This window comes from Euleptes europaea, chromosome 5 (genome assembly GCF_029931775.1).
Source record: "Euleptes europaea isolate rEulEur1 chromosome 5, rEulEur1.hap1, whole genome shotgun sequence".
NCBI lineage: Eukaryota > Metazoa > Chordata > Lepidosauria > Squamata > Sphaerodactylidae > Euleptes > Euleptes europaea.
Window position 1 is genome coordinate 92,857,540 of NC_079316.1, and position 19,962 is coordinate 92,877,501.

General features: G+C 40.5%; 1 protein-coding gene across 2 annotated transcripts in view; it reads right to left on the minus strand.

Annotated features, from left to right (window-relative positions):
• CCAR1 (cell division cycle and apoptosis regulator 1) overlaps window positions 1–3,350 on the minus strand; it is a 33,303-nt gene extending 29,953 nt beyond the window's left edge. For both annotated transcript variants that reach the window (XM_056849296.1, XM_056849295.1), the window contains exon 1: window positions 3,242–3,350. In XM_056849296.1, the coding sequence (XP_056705274.1) occupies window positions 3,242–3,314 (73 nt within the window). In that variant the 5' untranslated portion in view covers window positions 3,315–3,350. The remainder of the gene's footprint in view (window positions 1–3,241) is intronic.
• Window positions 3,351–19,962: the final 16,612 nt, after the last annotated feature.

Genomic DNA, 19,962 nt, shown 5'->3' on the forward strand with positions numbered 1-19,962 from the left:
GTATGGAGGTGGACCGGAGGGGAGCATAAGGTGGGGAAGATCTTCCAGGAGGAAAAGATCACTAAATCTGAGTGAAGACAGAAAGTGTATAATCACATTTGGATGTTCTTGCTAGTCTCCCATGTCACTGAGAAATTTTCTGGGATGGGGGGGCAGGAGATCTGATTAGAACAAGCTGCCTTCATCAGCTGCCTCTGAACTGCAGGAATATGGAGAACACAGAGGGTGGATTGAAGCTCTCAGCCTGGGGGTGAGGCACAGTGGCAGTGCATCTGCCTGGCATGCGGAAGGTCCCAGGTTCAAGCCCTGGCTTCTAGAGCTAACATGTGATGTCAGACCCTTCTACCTGAGACCCTGGACAGCTGCTACCAGTCAGGATGAATCATACTGGCCCTGGTAGACCAATGGTCCGAATCAGCGTCAGGTGTTCACACAGTCTCAACGTGATACTTGCATTTAGGTAATTAGGGACGTCAGGAAAGAAAATACCAAGACCACCGTTACACAGCCCGGATAACCTACAAGAACCAATTAGGGACTTTCCTTCTAAATAAAGGACATTTTTATCCTGTCCTTCCTCTAAGCTCAGGATGGCATACATGGCTCTCTACCTCCCGATCTTAATCTCACAACAATCCTGTGACATTAGGCTGCCCGCCCAAGGTCATCTAATAAGTTTCATAAAAAGGGAACCCAGATCTTGACTACTACATCGCACTGGCTCTCATTTTTACTCTTCCCAGCTGAATGACAGCAGGAGTTTAGAAACCAGGAGTTCATCCATTTACAACCAGTTGTTAAAGGATCAGGAAATGAACCCTAAGTTACAATAGGTTGGACATATCTGGCCATGGCAAATTTAGCAAACTGGCAAAAATGCTCCTGTAACATTTAAAAATACACAGAAAAAAACTGAACAAAAAGCCTACTAATTTCCTTGCAATACTACCTTGCTATGCTATGTAGAGATGACCATTTGGATATTTCTTGTCTATCTGAACCCTATCAGTTGTGCGTCACTGTTTTACAAATGTGGGAGACAGTCTGGCTGAACCTCTCTTGTGGTTCGGAGTCTCCTCTCATGCCCTCCAATGAGCACGCAGAGTGAGCATATATTTTGCCAGATGGGCTACATTGTCTGCTCGTACCGCTAACATCCGATCCCCTGGAGGGTTGACGAATTTGTCTTCCTGAAGATCCACTTGCAGCTCTTCAACTACCCAGCCCTGGACTTTGACAGTGAGCAGAGTGAATGCGTGCTTATGCCTGTATCCTCTCTGTGTTGGGGAGTAGGGAAAGAACGTGCCTCCCAAAACTTAAAACTCAGAAGTAGAAAAAAACAGCAGGGAAGTTATCCAATTTGATTGACACTATGTAAAATCTACATTTCAAATTGTATTCTAGAAAACTTTTAAAACACATCCTCAACTGAACCCTAGTTGCTGTGCGGCATAGAGATTTGGGAAATGTTGTTGGAGCTCAGTACTGCTTGGCACAGTTCTGTGCAGAAAAGAAATACAGTGCCAAAAATGTTGATCTTGCCACTCTCATAACGCCCCCCCACACAAATATCATTGGAACAAGAGATGTCAGGAAAGCAGATGAGTATCTCAATACCTGTCCTGATCTAGCCACAGTGATCCATGCAATGGTCACCTCTAGGTTAAGACTACTGTAACTCACTCTACACAGGGCTACCCTTGAGACTGCTCTGGAAACTCCAACTCGTCCAGAATGCAGCAGCATGGTTCTTACGGGGACCTGATGGCGAGATCATGTTCAACCTGCACTCCGCCAGCTGCACTGGCTCCAGGTTGAGTACCAAATCAGGTTCAAGGTGTTGGTTTTGACCTTTAAAGCCCTGAACGGTCTGGGACCATCATATTTGTGGGACCGCCTCTCCTAATATATCCTCAAAGAACACTGCACTCATCTGGATCTAATCTGCTGGTGATAACCAAAAAAGTGTATTATTGGGACAGGAACAACTCATACTCACAATAAGTATGTTTCTTAACATAGAGCTAAAAAGAGCTGATAAGAGGAAAAATAAAATAGAAAAGGCGAGCCGGATTTGAAGGTTGCTAGAAGCCAGCCACCATCTTTCCACTGAGTTACGTATGGATCACTCACAATAAGTAGGACTACCAGTATTATTTGGATATTAAGTTACACATCCTAACTGGGAAAATGCTGAACACTTTAATAATGTATTATCATTAAACACAGTACAGCATATAGTTGCCAAAACATTTAAGCCCCCCCAAAAAATCCTCAAAAACATTGTATGTATCTACACTGTACATAGGAATTATCTAATGCTGAGGATTGTATTAGCCAAATTTTACATACGTGTTTTGAGCAAAGCCTTGTTTTACTTCACTCATTCCAAAAAGAATTAAAGAAAAAAACAAGCAAACAGGAGTTTTTCACTGTTCCTGAAGATTCCCCTGAATTTTTCCAGGTTTTTTCCCAAGCCTTCACATCTATAAAAGGGTGTAATTCTGCATAAGACTACATAATTATTCGAACAATTATTAAAAATATACCCGGTTTTAGAAATACAGCTGAAAGCTGATACTCCTTAAAGTTCACCTTTTTGTCAACTGAAACCCACCCCTCAAATTAAATTGTGGTAAATATGGTAAAGAAACAAGGATCTATTATTTAGGTTTAGAAACAGCATGCAGGCCTCAACATCGTCATCTTCAAGGAGAATGAGAACCTCATGTTTCTAGACAAAAACACACATGAACAATAATGAAATTAAGTATTCCACAACAGGCATCATTAGAAATATGAACTGCATAAAATAAGCACTGGTTCAGAAAAGCTTCTGCTAGGAAACACTTACTTTGACTGCAATTGATTAACTAGCAGTGTACACCAGGCTAAATTATATACAACTTGTACAAGTACGTCAACACACTGTATTATCAAAAACACGTTTATGGTCACTTGTGTCATATAAATGTAAAGCTACATAGTACATTAATTTTGCTAATTCTATTTCAGTGTGTGTTTTAAAGAGTTTTTAACATTATGTTCTTGTTTTTGCTATAGTTGTCTCTGTCCCTTTTGTGTGTCTTAATTGTCCCTTTTGTGTGTCTTAATTGTAACAGCCTTTGGCCTTATACAATAAATGTTATGTTTTGGTTATTTCAGTGTTTTCTATGGCAATAATACAAAACTAAGTATGCAGTAAAATATATGTTGGTTAAAAAGAAATGTAAACGCTGACCTGGTTGAGATACCGCAGTGGCTGTAAACTGGGTAGCCCAAGGGGGATTCTTCTGTCCTCCGAACTGAGCCATGGTGAGAATCTTTTGACTGTTTATTCTTCCAAAATTGTGATCTATTAAAATAAACCGCTTCATGAATATGCTGTCCATTCCTAGCTCATTAATCAAATTAGATCAACCAGTTCTCCCGCATGGAACATGTATAGCCAATGAAAGTCACTGCTATAAATCCTGCATTCTGACCAAGAAAGCTTAAAGTATTTGAGAGCTACATAAGACTAATCTTCAAATAGATTTCAAAGAAGGCAGTGCAGGCAAACAAAACAGCTGGGCAAAGTAGTCAGAAAACTGGCCTGTGACCAAATTTTGTTAGTCTTTACGGTTCTAATGGACTCTTGCTGTTTTCTATTCCTGGCATAGTATTCTAGCATACCATCTTCATGGAGTTTCTACTTTTCCACTCTTTTTAAAGCGGGGATGGTACCTCCAAAGTGACCTTATCCAATCACTTTATCATAAGTGATACCAATGTTTCCCTCTCTGTTTTCCTAACTTTAGAAGGGTGCTGCAATTAAATATGGGTATGCTAGTTGTGAAGCATAGAACCTTAGGCCAAGCAAACACCTAAACGTAGTTACGTCATAAAAAGAACGTAGAATCCAGCAGAAAAAGCACACGTGAATAAAGTTTAAGCTTCATATATATATAGTAGCAAAATAAGTTGCACATACAAACTCAACAAACCAGAACATGAGAACCCTACCCACATCTTTTAAGAAAACTGAAGAAATGTGATATCCCCCTCCCCAAAAAATCCTCTTTTAAAAGGAAGTTCCCGAGAAGTCAGCGTTTAGAGGGTCAAGTGAAAGCTTGCACGCAGACTGATCCTACAGTTCTATACACAAGCGCCACTGAGTTCAGCCCGGCTCACTCCTGAGGAAACAGGCACAGAACCACGCTGCAAAACAACAGAGGCGAAGAAAAGGTCACGCACAGAAGCTCGCCAACCAAAGGCAGGCCTCGTTAGAAGGAGCAAGAGAGCTGGGAGCAGAATAAATATATAGAGTGGAGCAAGCAGGGGAATGTCCTCATCTCTTCCCCCCCCCCCTCTCACCGGAGCGCGGAGGAAGGCAGGAGGGGAAAAGAGGTGCAGGGCCCAATGTAGGCCTCTCTCGGGCTAAACGCCCCCCAGCCTTGTGCTGCTCCTGTTCTCGCCCATGTGGGACAAGTGTCTGGCTCCAGGGAAAGAGCGGCGCGGCCCAGCTGATCTTTTCTCTCCCCCCCCCCCAATGGCGCGACTGAGGCCTGCCTGCCTGCCTGCCGCCCAGGAGAGCCCGTCCCTTTCCGCCTATCCAAGGAGCGCTCTAGGAAACTCTCAGGACTCCTCTCTTCCCTAACGGCCAAACGGAATGCACGCGCTGGCCGCCTCGCTTTGTTCCCCCTCCCCTCCCTTGACCCTTCACCCTTCACCTGCACCGAGCCGAAGGAGGGACTCACAGGAGCCATTTCGAACTCCTCCACGCACCCCCCCCCACCTCTCTCTCTCTCACACACACAGCGCGCGAGCCACGGCGCATGCGCTAAGAGACGACGCAAGGAAGGGCCGGAGCGAGCCTAGATTCGCATTAGGCCCCGCGCACGTTAATGACGTTTCAACACGCGCTTATGCCCCATGTCCCTGACACACGTGCTCCGGGAGGATGGGATCACCTTCTCCAAAACAATGGAGGCCGTGGCAGTGCGCGTGCGCAAAGGGGAAGCGCTTGGTTGTCTCCAAGCCTGGGAAGGCGGCGGAGAATAGAAAAGCTGGACGAGACAAGGGGGTGGGGGGTGGGGAAAGGTTTGCGTGACGCGCAGGTCGCCGCCATCTTGCTCGGGGGCTGATGAGGCCAGGGCCATTTTACTTCGGGGCGCCAGTTGTTTCACGCAGGGCTGGACAGAGGGACGTGAAACTGAAGCAGCCAAAGCTGACCCAGGAGAGTCTCTCCTAGAGGAAGAGAAAGAAAGAAAGAAAGAAAGAAAGAAAGACAGAAAGAAAGACAGAAAGACAGAAAGACAGAAAGAAAGAAAGAAAGAAAGCACACCACAGTAGCTGGTTGAGGCTCCATTTAAGCTGCTCCTGTTATGTACTGTTTTGTATTCTGGCTGTCTTCTAAATTAATTCACTGTTGTGTTTTTTGTTTTTATTATGTTTTATTTTATAAGCTGTGCCTTGAGCCAGATCTCTGTAAGGTGGTATTGGCAGATACATTTCCTAAATAAAGACTATAGTAAGTGCTAAAACATTGGTTCTCGTAGGTTATCCGGGCTGTGTGACTGTGGTCTTGGTATTTTCTTTCCTGACGTTTCGCCCGCAGCGGTGGCCGGCATCTTCAGAGGAGTAACACTGAAGGACAGTGTCTCTCCGTGTCAAGTGTGTAGGAAGAGTAATATATAGTCAGAAGGGGGTTGGGTTTGAGCTGAATCATTGTCCTGCAAAAAGTATCAAAGGTAATGTGCTAATTACAGGACAATGATTAGCTCATTACCTTTGATACTTTTTGCAGGACAATGACTCAGCTCAAACCCAACCCCCTTCTGACTATATATATATTACTCTTCCTACACACTTGACACGGAGAGACACTGTCCTTCAGTGTTACTCCTCTGAAGATGCCTGCCACAGCTACGGGAGAAACGTCAGGAAAGAAAATACCAAGACCACGGTTACACAGCCCGGATAACCTACAAGAACCAATGACCTCTGACCGTGATAGCCTTCGACAGTGCTAAAACAGTCCCTAAATGTTAGTAAATGCTATGCTTTCTACTTATGCCAGCATAGCCAAAATATGTCCTGTCTTGACTCATGAGTGGCTAGATCATGGTAGTCTTAACAGTTGGTAAACCTCTAGACTGGACTATGGTAACTCACTCTATGCACGGGCTGCTCTTGAAGTTGCTCCAGAAATTGCAGCTGGTCCAGGATGTGGCAGCGCAGATCCTGATGGGGACCCCATGGAGTTGGCCATATTCAACCTATGCTTCACCAGCTGCTCTGGCTCCAGTTTGAATACCAGATCAAATTCAAGGTTCTGGTGCTTACCTTTAAAGCCCTAAGCGGTCTGGGACCTCTGTCTCTACGGCACTGCCTTCTCCAATATACCCCCCAGAAAGCTTTATGCTCCTTAGGAAACAACTTACTAGTGGTTCCTGGCCCCAGGAATATCTGGCTTCCTCAACCAGGGCCTTTTCAGCTCTGGCCCCATCGTAGTAGAACTCTCTGTCCAATGATACCCGGGCCCTGCAGGACTTAACTCAGTTCCGCAGGGTCTGTAAGAGGGAGATGTTACACCAGGCATATGGTTGAGGCAGCAACAGTCTAGATCAGCTGGCCTCCCTTCCCCTCCTCCCCCTTTTCTCCCCTCTGCTGGCTTATTTCCTGTTTAGGCATGGAGCTGGCGGAGGGAGGGGTGTGCCATGCACATACGTGTGCTGTGGAGCCCCATGGGCCGGGCACGGAGCCAGGGGTAGGAGCAGAGAGAAATGCACTGGGTGGGTGTGCAGGGCCCGCCCCTGCTGAAAAAAGAGGGAGAGCAGGGCAGGCAACTGCGCCCATGCTGCGGTGGCGCTCCTTCTCCCCATGCCCGTGCTGGTGCCCTCCCTCTCCTTGCGCCTGAGGCAAGTGCCCCTGTCAGACTCCCCTCCCCCAAGATCCAGCCCTGTTCTTTTTCCTGTATTCTTGTCTCAACTCCTTGAGGACTTGTTACTTCTAGATCATTGTTAGTCCTTTGCCTATGACCGTTTATGAACCCACCTCGCCATCAGGACAAAATTTAGTATTATACAGTAGGTATATTAGACTGCCATCTTTTTAACTTGATTAGTAAAATGTTTTTAGTTGTTTTTTAACCTATATTGTCTATATTGATTGTTGGAAGCCACCCTGAGACTGACTTGGTTGGGAAAGGGTGGGGTATAAATTAAATATTAATAAATTAATAAAATTAGTCCTAGCAGTATGTAGTCTGGGCTATTAAGCATTTAAGATAGACATATACTTTAAAAGCTCAACCAAGAATTTTGTGTCACTCTCATTTGAGTATTTTTGTATACTTGCCATTACTTTCTACTATTAGAGAATATCCTGGGTAAACATTGCTTTTATATTAAGATCTTTAAAAAATAAACATTATGTCCATTTCATCAGATCTGTCATCATTCTGAGAATACCCAACCAGCAGTTTCTCATACTAGGCATGAAACACCATGTTGTCACATTTGGTCTTGTAACATTTTAATCATGATCCTACCACACGTGGATGTCACAAGTAATTGGTTCAGCTGTGTGAGGACATATCGAACAAATTATGGAGAATTTACTGGATATCATAGCATCTGCAGAAGTGAAGCTGCTTTAATTTAAGGTCTTTAGATGGCCCCTTAATGAAGGGACTGATCTAGCTCTTCATACTGCACCTTTCTGCAAAAGGGGCTTCAGATCCTTGGACTGACCTAAGGTTGCCAACATCCAGGTGGGGCCTGGAGACATCCTGAAATTACATTTGGTCTTAAATGGGCAGGCTATTTGGCCAGCAGAATTTGCTATTTTCTAAGGTATGAGATCCATAAATTAAGTCAAAAGGGATGGAGGACAGTTGGCAGTTATTTGTGTCCCCCCAACCAGCGAACTTAATACACATTAGTCATACAATAATAAAATAAGAACCACTCTACTGAACTTCAATACCTACCAACGCTAGTAAAAAGGCAGACAAATGCCCATGTTACTGTTATGGGACACAGAAGAAAACTAGTCTACTAGCTAACCCAATCACAATATACCCCAAAATGGGTATTGGGGGAACGGTCAGCATCCCCATAACATTTACATCCTCAAAACGAGTAGGGCTGAATTATATAGGGCTGCCATGGTTCAAGGTGTTTTAATAAAGGGGGAGGGATTGTGGGTTACACTACTGTGTACATTATCTGGTTACCATATGTATTATTTTTCTCTTTGTTTTCTACCTGTATAATTCCGATTTTTGGCATTGTTAACATGTCTAATGCTTTGTTTTAAAATTTCTGTAATCCCAATCCTATTACTTCATTTATCCAATGTCTTATTCTATTGATTGCACTTACTTATATTGTGTAATCTGCCTGGAGTCTAATTGAGAAAGGTGAACTAAATAATGTAAAATATTATGATAAACTTTAGACTGTATCTGGTATTGCAATTTAATTAGAAAAAGACATCCTGTCTTGCTGCATGTCATCTACAGATATCAACAAGAGAAATTTTTCATGGCATGGAAATAGCATTTCTCTCCTACTAATGGCTGCAGATCCAGTAGGAGTAAGAGGCAGCAAAACGTTAGCAGTCCACTATCAGCTGTTATCAAAATTTACTTTATTATATTTGAAGGAATGAGACACATGTGTTCATATCGATAAGTTTTATTGTACACATGTTTTGGAAAAGCAGATTTACTATGAAGAATTGTTTGAAAAATATAGGAACGAATAATTAAGACAACTGAGTGCAAAATAGAAGTATAAAATTTATTTAAAACCATCCACAATGTTCTGTGTCATCAGTAATGATACACTTTGCAATAATATTTTTGAAGAAAATCATGACAAATTTAAAATATACTTTCAATGACAGTAATCCGTTGTCTTAATCAGTTATGACTTTTTAAAAAAGGAACATTTACGGTCTAAACATATGACACATACAAGAAAATAAAAAAAACAGATCATCACAACAACAATCTTTACACATATGTTTCAATACAATTTCAATGCATCTTGCTACATAAACGAACTCATGTACAATAACTGTTGTGCACCAAAAAGTGTAGCTTAGTAAGATCTTTCAAGTAACATGCAGTCAGAACTCACAATTCTTCAAGTACTGCTGGTAAGCTTTCCCTAGTCTGCAGAGTATATTCAAATGCATTTCTCCCCAAAAGAAATAAAGCAGCTTTTATTTCCTTTTCCTGTAAGTATTGTGAAATAGTGAAGTGCCTTTTCTCCCCTCTATTCGAATCTTTTAAGAAGTGTTAAATGGTTTAAAAATGTATTTGCCTTTAATTTTCCATCATCTGATACAGTAGATTGTTAAAGGGAAAAAATCTACCAAAATAAAACACAAATGTTGAAAAATAAATATTGTACACATCCCAGTTTTTTTAAGGAAGAAAGGTACAGAGAATTAGTCAAACAATATATCAAGTTTCTTCTGCTTTAGCATAATGCATTTTCCTATTATTCTGAGGCTATTAAAACATATCTGATCATGCTGCTCCTTACAGGGCATGATCCACTGGTGGCTGATCACAACTAAATCCACTGAAATCAGTCCTATGCATTTTTACTCAGATATCAGTCAGACTGTTTAACAGAACTTACTAGGAAGCAAGTCCCAGCGAATACAATGCAACTTACTTCTGAATAAGTATGCTTAGAAGCCAATTGATTTCGACAGTACTAAGGTCGTATTACTATGCACAATTATCTTGGATTTATTCCAAGTAAACATGCACAGGTCAGCAGTTCTTTGCATTTTTTTCCTTTCATCGGATGGCACCCTTCATTTCTGGTTATAATGGCCAATATCCAGGAAGTCCCCTTATGGACTGGGCAGCATCATTTTCCTACACAGCAATTCTTTTCTGTCTTTCTGCTCTGGCAGAAAGGTGGGATGCAGAGCTTAGCCCCACCCAAATCTCTGAATCACAGTCATCCCACTTCTGAAATATTTTGTCATGTTATTTAAAAAACAGCTCTTATTAAAAAAAAACACCTGAATATTGTAAGACCTTAAAATGTCTAATATCAAATGTCTCTGTGTTGATGAAACTATAAATGGAATATCTGTAACATTGTACAAAGCATTAGCAACATTTTCTCTCTTTGAAGCCTTTAAAATCTTGGGCAATAGCTACATTTAGCATTGAACACAACATACAGAATCTCAAAGCTGCCATGTTTTGCTAGAACTATAAAATGGCATTCACAATAGCAAGAACTACATGTTATTTCTGCCATGACTTGTGCATTAAATATGGTTATAATACATACACAACAGAAACCCAATTATCTGATTAGAGTAAGTGTAACTGCATATGACTGTATTCCTACAACCACTTCTTTAAAAATTAATTTTGATTAGCCCAAAATTTTAGGTGTTCCCTCCCCCCCCACCAAGCCATTTAACTAAATGAGTTTGTACTTGCAACTGATGCTACAACAGTTCTTACTGGGTTTTTTTTAAAGGAATATGTTTGATCAGATGAATGTCCATTGCCAACCATTTGCTTGATTTCATAATTGCATTTTGTTGTCCTGGAATGTTGCTTGCAACTGCATGCACGTAGCAATAGTTGTGTGACAGGCTAATACGCCAAGTTCCATGCAAGAAGCCTATTCCACATAGGATGTCATAGGGGATTGCTAGTGGAGTCATTCTTCAGCTCCAAAATTCAGTATCAGACATTCAGGTCAGAGGCATTTATTTTGCTGTTAGCCTTACCACATTAAGATGTCAATCCTGTAAATTGTGTGTGCATATTTAATCCTACTTACTAGGCTCGACTCAAATCAATTTGGAATTGGTATGAATAAGTTACTATCAACATATTTTGGATTTTATTGCAATAAGAAATTGACTTGGAGAAAATTCAATCCTAGCTTAAAAACTCAAGGAACACAAACCATTAGTTTAATTAAACACTGCACAACTGGGGAAATTATTCACATAAAATACCATATTCTACCAGTACCATGGTTCAGGAAACTGTTTCATGGCACAAATCAATTACCACAATCCTTTTGTTGACAAAACAGTGCAATATTGGTCTACAGCTATAAACCTAAATTCTGAGTCAGAGGCTGAATTTTAATCTCTAACTGTCAACCCTAGAAAAGAATCATAGTTTGAATTTACGTAGCATGCGGGAAACAGAGAACTTAAACTAAAATCTTTGATTGCACAATTGACTTTTTGGTTTCATCTTATAACAAGGTGGCACTCCTATTCATATCTACAGTACTTCAAATGTTCTTTTTACCCTGCAAGACTGACATAAAGGATTAAAACTCTTCGGAAATTAAAAGTTCCTTAAGCTGGTACTTGAAAAGAGGCTCATGTTTGTGACTCATGATATTTGAGAACCCTTTCATGTTGTGGACCAACAGTTGTGATAGGGAGTGCAAAGTAAACCACTTTTTAATGTGGTTATATGGCATTTGTGCAACTGGCATATTTCAGATGTGATCTCAGTTGCTTTCTCCCAGTTCATCACTTTGTATACAGTTCGTTAGTTACACTTGAAAGTGGCCAAGATACAGTAGGCTTAATAGCACTGCCACATCTGAAGGGCCAAACCTCCAGTTCTGGGGAAATACTTCTATTACATAATAGGATGAATCTTACAGCCACTTTACACATGCGAATGAGGTGAAGAGACAGACAATATTGAACTACATGTTTATTGTAGCACACGCTTTGTGTAAGACAACGATCTAAATGAATAGGAAAGACAAGCAGGATCAGATAGATAATTAGTAGGTATTCCTCTGGTGCGTTTGCAAAGGGCAACTCCATGTAGGTGTAACGCTCCTCCTGCATAGCGAAATATTAGGCTGTTTCACTATTCATACCTCAAGGGGAAACAATGTGGGGAGCCACAGTTGACCAACAATACTATGCTAAACAGAGTTACACACTAAGTACACTGACTACAATGGACTTGGGAGGATGTAACTCTGCACAGGAAGGTACTGCAGGTAATCTAACACACAGTGCATGTAGTTAAATATAAAGGAATGCAGTAACCTCATATGAAGGTGTAGAAGCAAGCACATCTTACATGTTTGTGTGTGTGCCTGTGTTTTCCATAATGTGCAGAACAGCCTTCAAATTGGCATTCCCATTATGGCATTGCTGCTTCATGTCTGGCTTAGCAAAGTCCCTTCAGTTCATAATCCTTTTGCACTCACTCAAGAGCAAGAAAGGACAATACCCAATTTTTTGATATCCCTCTTATTGTGAGTCAGCATTAGATGTGTATTGGTCCCAATAAAAAATTGCTAGTTGTGCTTAAATCCTACTGAAATCAGTGATCTGATTAATTTCTGTGAACTCATCTACTAGTTTTCATTAAATCAGAGCCATGAAGTTCTGGATAATTTGCAGAAAAACAGAAACTGCAACTAGTGTGTGTGTGAGGGGGGAACTACTAAATTTATCTTAATTGTTATGTGACCTCATAGTGTGATGTAGTGTGTAGAGTGTAGGACTAGGAAGACCCAGGTCCGAATCCCCACTGTACCATGGAAGCTTGCTGGGTGACCTTGGGCCAGCCACCCGCACTCAGTCTAACCTACCTCACAGAGTTGTTGTGATAAAATGGAGGAGAGGAGAACAAAATAAAAGCCACTTTGGGTCCCCAGAAAGAAAAGGTATACATGAAGTAAATAAACAGTGCTGCATTGGCTGTGGGCCCTTACATTAAAACCCTCGTTAGCTATTGCCACCACAGGAGAGTAGGCCCTTCAACATCCCAGAAACATATATGTCCCTTCCAAGTCTACTTTGCAAGCAATTACACAGAGAAGTGCCCCTCCCTTGCCCAAGCTCTCCTCATAAAATGCTCTCACACATCCTGGTAACTGCAAACCTTAGGCTTCATTCAATCCTGCTTTTTAAAAAAAGTCTCCTTTCTTCCTAGCACGGACTTTTCCAAATGGGCTGTTAAAGGTACATCATGGTGGCCAGAGACAGTCCCAGCAAGAAGTAAATGCGAATGCAAAATGCAACCTTAGATGAACCAGTAAGAGACTGAGAATACAAAATGTGCTTTATGCACCAGCAAGGCAGCCAAGAATCATAGCCTGAAGTAGTGAAGAACACAGACTTAGCCTAATTAATGCAACTACCTACAGCCCACCTACATGCTTTGCTTTTCTGTTAATAACATTTTAATAGAATTCAGTGGGTTGAACTACGCACTTGAATAACACAAGAAACTATCTGCTGCAGGACCAAAATTAAGCCTACATCTCCAGCACCCTTGCAGGGCTGAAGCCCATTAATATAAAATATGTATGTTACAAACCAAGGAAAGCTTAGTAGTTGTTTTTTTAACCTTGTTGTTTCCTAGTCCCTAAACCAGAGAGTCTGGTAGGACCATGCTGAAAGCAACAGGAAACTGGAAATCAAATTGCTTTATCCCCAAAAAGTGCATTGCCTGCACAAGCACCATTGATTTGAAAGGGACAGATTGCTGCAGCAGTCTGAGGATTTTGCTGCTTGTCATAGCCCCCCTCCCAAGAATCACAATTACAAGACAACAATATTATTGCAATCCTTTGTAGCTATAACCTCATTCACAAAATTACATCAGTTTCTATGTAAAAATGATAAATATTCTGAAATGCTACAATAAATAGCACACAGCTGTATCTACAGTAAGTCACTGTCAGTTCTCACACTACAAGTATGCTTGTAAAACAGCAACTATATCATGGGATATAAGAAGACAATTGGCTACGCTTTCTGGGTGCAAGAACGGTTTCATAAACTGCGCCATTTACATTTCAACTTATTTAAAAGGGACTGGAAATGAAAAAAAAATCTTAAAAAAATTCTGTAGTATATTGTCGAAGGCTTTCACGGTCAGAGTTCATTGGTTCTTGTAGGTTATCCGGGCTGTGTGACCGTGGTCTTGGTATTTTCTTTCCTGACGTTTCGCCAGCAGCTGTGGCAGGCATCTTCAGAGGAGTAACACTGAAAGACAGTGTCTCTCAGTGTCAAGTGTGTAGGAAGCGTAATATATAGTCAGAAAGGGGTTGGGTTTGAGCTGAATCATTGTCCTGCAAAAAGTATCAAAGGTAATGTGCTAATCATTGTCCTGTAAGTATCAAGATAATGTGCTAATGAGGGTGTGGTATGTTAATATGGAACCATTGTATCCTGCAGTGATCTGTTAATGTGTGAAATCCAAAGCTAATCCGAATGGCTATTGTGGACTGTAGTCTTTGTAGTCTACGATATACTCTGCAGGAGTATATCATATACCTTGCAGATGTGGACAAGTTTACATCGGGACCACAAAACGCAGCATACAAACAAGGATAAAAGAACATGAAAGATATTGCAGACTTGGCCAATCTGAGAAATCAGCAGTAGCTGAACATGGACTGACAAAAACAGGACACAGGGTCTTATTCCAAGACACTGAAAGACTGGACAATTCTACCAACTATTTTGTCAGATTGCACAGAGAAGCCATTGAAATTCATAAACATCAGCACAATTTTAACAGAAAAGAAGAGAGTTTAAGAATGAATAAGGCTTGGCTTCCTGTCCTGAAAACCTCCAGACTAACAAAGACTACAGTCCACAACAGCCATGCGGATTAGCTTTGGATTTCACACATTAAGAGATCACTGCAGGATACAATGGTTCCATATTAACATACCACACCCTCATTAGCACATTATCTTGATACTTACAGGACAATGATTAGCACATTACCTTTGATACTTTTTGCAGGACAATGATTCAGCTCAAACCCAACCCCTTTCTGACTATATATTACTCTTCCTACACACTTGACACTGAGAGACACTGTCTTTCAGTGTTACTCCTCTGAAGATGTCTGCCACAGCTGCTGGCGAAACGTCAGGAAAGAAAATACCAAGACCACGGTCACACAGCCCGGATAACCTACAAGAACCAATTCTGTAGTATATTTTAAACATTTTGATAGCCTGATGAATTCAACAAAGTTGGATTAGCTGCTAAAAGGGACCATTCACTCCCATTCATTAGGCAGAAGTATGTCCCAATGAAGTTATCAGAACGCTAAAATCAGTGGGATTTCTAGGTTATGGATTATCAGAGTGCCACTTCATAGTTTAAATATGTGTTGCTTCCTGTCAATTATTGTCATTTTAGGATTGGATTCTCTCCGCTAAAACAGTACAGTTTTTACCAATAGCTGAAAATTCTGCACTGCACAAAAGTGATATTTAGAGATGTATCTATCTTGATGTTTGGCCTTTTTAAAAAAGTGATCCTTATTTTAATGGATTCATTTCAGGTTCTGCATTTTCTAGCGTTACTAGAGCCTAGCATGTGATATGGTATGTATAGAGAAGTCCATCCAACATGGTTGCTTTTCCATTAGAGTTTCACAAGTGTTACAGGATAAATTTACAAGGAACAGCGATACTCTCAGCATAGGTATTAAATGCTGTGGGAAAAATAATTTCCTTTTTGACAGCACCCAACTCTGATAGCAAAGCTAAAAACACATTTCATAAGCTTCAGCTGATCCCTTCAGCAAGGTCTTGTTCCTACAGAATGATTTGTCATAAAGCTTGACTAAACCACAGTACTCCACCAAAAACAAAAAACAAAAATCAACCCGCAAAGACAAGCAGTGGAAGAATTCACAATCCTGCTTACTGTACAAACAGCTGCTATTTTTGTAATAACTTTTAGGCTCACAAAAAATATACAAATTTTAAAATGTAAATCTAAGGCACACAAAAATACCATAATGATTCAATGTATATAGATATCCAAGAAGCAGAAAACTGCTGGTACAAAATGATGATATAGTATTGACTTCTAAATTATTTACAGTCCCTTCATATCCTCTATTTCAGCTAATCATAAGCTTTGAACTAAAAAAATTGCAGCATTTTTTTTTTACAAAGTTTGTTTTTTGTACAGACAGAAAGACTGGATGGAAATCTTCCCCTCCTTATGTGTGTGATTCAAACTCCAGGTGATACAATAGGCTGTGGCATAAGAATTGCAGAACTGGTCTGAACAGCACTACATTGTAATTAACAGTGAAGTGTGGGGGCTTAAATCCTCAATGCAATCACAGAGCCTCATTTTCTTAAGACTCTGCAAATGTCTGCAGGATTGTAGATTGCAAACACAACCCAGAATGGAAAAAATAAGACCAGTTCAATTCCCCCCCCCCCCGGCAGAAATTAGCAGGACTTACTATATTCTTCCATATCACCGAGTCCATTTTTTAAAAAAGCTTGATTGCTTCAGCAAGTTCACAACAGCTATTTATAAGCAGAAGTGTGTATTTGCTGATACATTTGTCATCCTGGGAGTGCAAATTCTGGTGATGGAGAGGGGAAGGGGCAGTAAATCCTGCATATAGCACCGGACTTCACACATAGTGCTACTGCATCAGGTAGAGATCACTTAAACAGGAGCAGAACTGTTGTCTCTAACAGCAGTCGGTCACCTGTTAGACAGGGGTAAGGAAAGCAGGGACCAGACTCAGTCGCAGACACCACTGCCCCATTCCTCCCCTTGCCTAACAAGTTTTCCGCACTGGCTGGTAGGGCAGCAGGGATCCTCTGTATAAAAGAGGCCAAGGAGTTCCACAGTGCAGCAGAAGGTTCACGGTCTCCTGCGATGCTCCATTCCTTAATCCATATCTAATTATTATGCAAATCATAACCCCCACACTTCATTTCTGCAGGACCAGAGTCTGAGGTGACTTAAGGGTAAGCTATAGTATTCACATACATATATTTTAAAAACCAGAACATCGTCAGATTAAAACCACAACCATGGTAGACATTTTCCAAAAAATAATAATAAAGCACCATGTCTAGTTTTTTGCAAGAAAGCAGATCTAGACATTTCAGTTACATTTTGTTACAGCACCACTACTATCATCAAGTATGTTATCAAAAATTCAGACTGGAAAAAACATTCCAGCTCTGGTTATGCCTGTGGGATTTATATACACTGCAGAGATAAACAGGAATAACAGCATTTACCCTTCAGGCCTGAGACCCTTATTCATACAAACTATGCCAATTCAGAGCACACTGCTTTTAGCTGGAGTGGTTAATATCAACACATTTTCCATCTCTTGACTATAGCCCAGCCAGGGCACAACCCCAAACAGGGTTGACATTTGTTTGCGATCAAATTAATCAAGAATAAAACTGTACAAGAAGATGAGAAAGAGAGAGAGAGAAGTGGGATGCTACAGTATTCCAAAGAGGAGTGTCTACTTCTCCTAATACTTAATTAGGATCTCACCATCACGACTAGTTCAAATCAGTTAATTCACCATTTGAAACTAAGGTCTGATTCACACAATGTTTTGCTCATGGCATCTACCTTAAAAATGACTATCTCCCACTGTGACGCAGGGCTGTTGTGCGCCTGTGACTGTTTAGCATAAACTGCTCCAAGACAAACCAGTGAGCATCCTAGTCAAGTACTTGATTTGCTTTCTCCTCTTCCTAGAGGTGAAAGTTAACTTGAAAAATTTCTTACCTGTACAGCACTAGCTCTCATGGGGAGCCTTGAGGCAGAAATGAAAGGTGCCGCTTTCTTACTCTGTACTGACCTGTACTTTTATTCCTGCCCCTTTCTGGGAATTAAAATAATCAAGGCGTGTTTGGGGGTGGGGGCGACATTCTGACACCTAGCAATTTGCATTACAAGGCTGCCTAGATTTTGACATTTGTTAAGAACAGCTTGGAGATGGCTTAGGGATGGAATTGTGTAGGGGTCCATTTCAAACAGTCACATCTTGGCCCGGACTGTTTCTGTTGTTTAAGTCTTAGGAGCCCGTAGCACTGCCTTATGCTGAGTTGGATCATCTTTCTAGGCCAGTATTGTCTAACCTGACTGGCAATGGCTCTCTAGGGTCTTTGTCAGGAGTTTTTCCCAGCCCAGCTTACCTGAAATTCTGAACTGGAGATGCAAGAGGCATCCAGAGCTTATGACTGACCACTAAAGCTCAGCCCCGCTTAATAATTGGATCATTATGTTTTTCTATGGCCTTTTGATCAAGAAACTTAATTGATCTACCCTATAACCATGTTTTAAGGAACAAATCAGTAAATTCTTGTAATCACTTTGAAAATGGCAAGACCCAAGTCCCACTGTAGGACCAATAGGATTGCCAGCTCTGGGTTGGGAAATACCTGGAGATTTTAGGGGAGGAGCCTGGGAAGGGAGGGGTTTGCCACAGAATCCACCCTCCAAAGTAGTCATTTTCTCCAGATAAACTGATCTTGATCCTCTGGAGATAAATTGTAATAGCAGGAAATCTCTAGGTGCCACCTAAGGATCAAAGTCCCCACAGCAATATTAAGACATGTGGCTGAGTTTGTACCTGATAAAAAATGTGGTGAGGATCTGAGCACGTAAAACATAGAAAAGTATGTTGTTTGAATTCAAAACAGACATAATTCACATAAGGGAGGAAATGTGTGTGTAAAAATGCAGTGGTCTGTCAACAAGCTCAACAGTTATGATGTTAAACGTAGAAAAGTATGTAATTTGGCTTCAAATTGAGATAGGTATATGATATGTATTCTGAATTAAATATTGGTCCATGTAGCCCAATATAGTGCGTTCATACTGGTTCTGCTTTTCCTAGGCAGAAATCTTTCTCAGCCCTGCTATGGGAGACACTTTTTAAAATCTGACTGAAGATGCCAGGGACCTTCTGCATATAAAACATGTGCTCTGCCCACTCAGTTATGGCCCCTCTAACATGAAACATTTTGTGGGAATCAGCCTTAGATGCCACTGTTTGTTTTAGTATAGAGGAGGCGGCAGACAAGATTTTACAGAATATGTTATTTAATTGACAACAGCTGATGAAGATTTGGGAAGCTTAATAAAACTAAAAGTTATTCCAAAGCCACTCATACTGCAAATTTCTCTCTTTTGGAAAGGTTCTACTTTCCAAAATATTAATAAGGCAACTCAAGGGGGCAGTTTCTGATCCCATAACAACTCTACCCCTGAGGCATTAGGAACATTTGGTTGTGTCATATAACTTGCAGTGTTCCATACAATAGAGACTTATGCACTTATTGCTAAAATAAACCATGGTCAATTCATGCTTAAAACCAAAGATCACTCCATACCAATACAGATATGAACACAATGTCTCAATATTGGAAATATTGAACTTTCTGCATTTTAATTACCTTTTCCTTAGAAACAGAAATATTCAATGGGAAAAGGAGCGGGAGAAGAAATTAAAAAACAAATATTCTTAGTATATATTCACTGTTATAGCTGTATGGAACTTTACCGAGTGAGAAAAAAAATCCTTGGTAGAGAATGCACAAACTTTAGACTACTGTGATCCTTATACTATTTCAAGTTAACTTTAAAAATAGAAAGTGCTTTTAAATATATATATTTACAGCTTACAACCCCAACCATCACTAGTGATAGTGTGTGACAGAGTATGTGTGCGTGCTTATACACAACACATACATACAGCTATACATATGTGAACAATCTATACACAATTAAAATCATCATTGGTTCTTTATCCTAAAATTGGGCTTTATAGCAATGATTGGAAGCGGTCAGAACAATGGCACCATGAAGAAATAAATCAGCTTATCCTTAACTGTTCTGTGTGATTAAGCACCAAGAGCTCTGTATAGCTAATACTGTTTAACTTGATTTTACATCATAAAAGGTGAAATTTGTTAAAATCTCTATAAAAAGCCCATTTGTAGTAAACAGACGATTCAAAGCACCAAAGTATAAATTCCAAAAATGTAATAAACTGAATAAATTCAATCAGGGTTAAATAACCTAGCCAAAATCATTTAGCTATACAATTTTTTTTGTTTAAAATGTGCTTGAGCATCAGATGTTAAAATATATAAAGTCACAGTTTAAGAAAAAAAG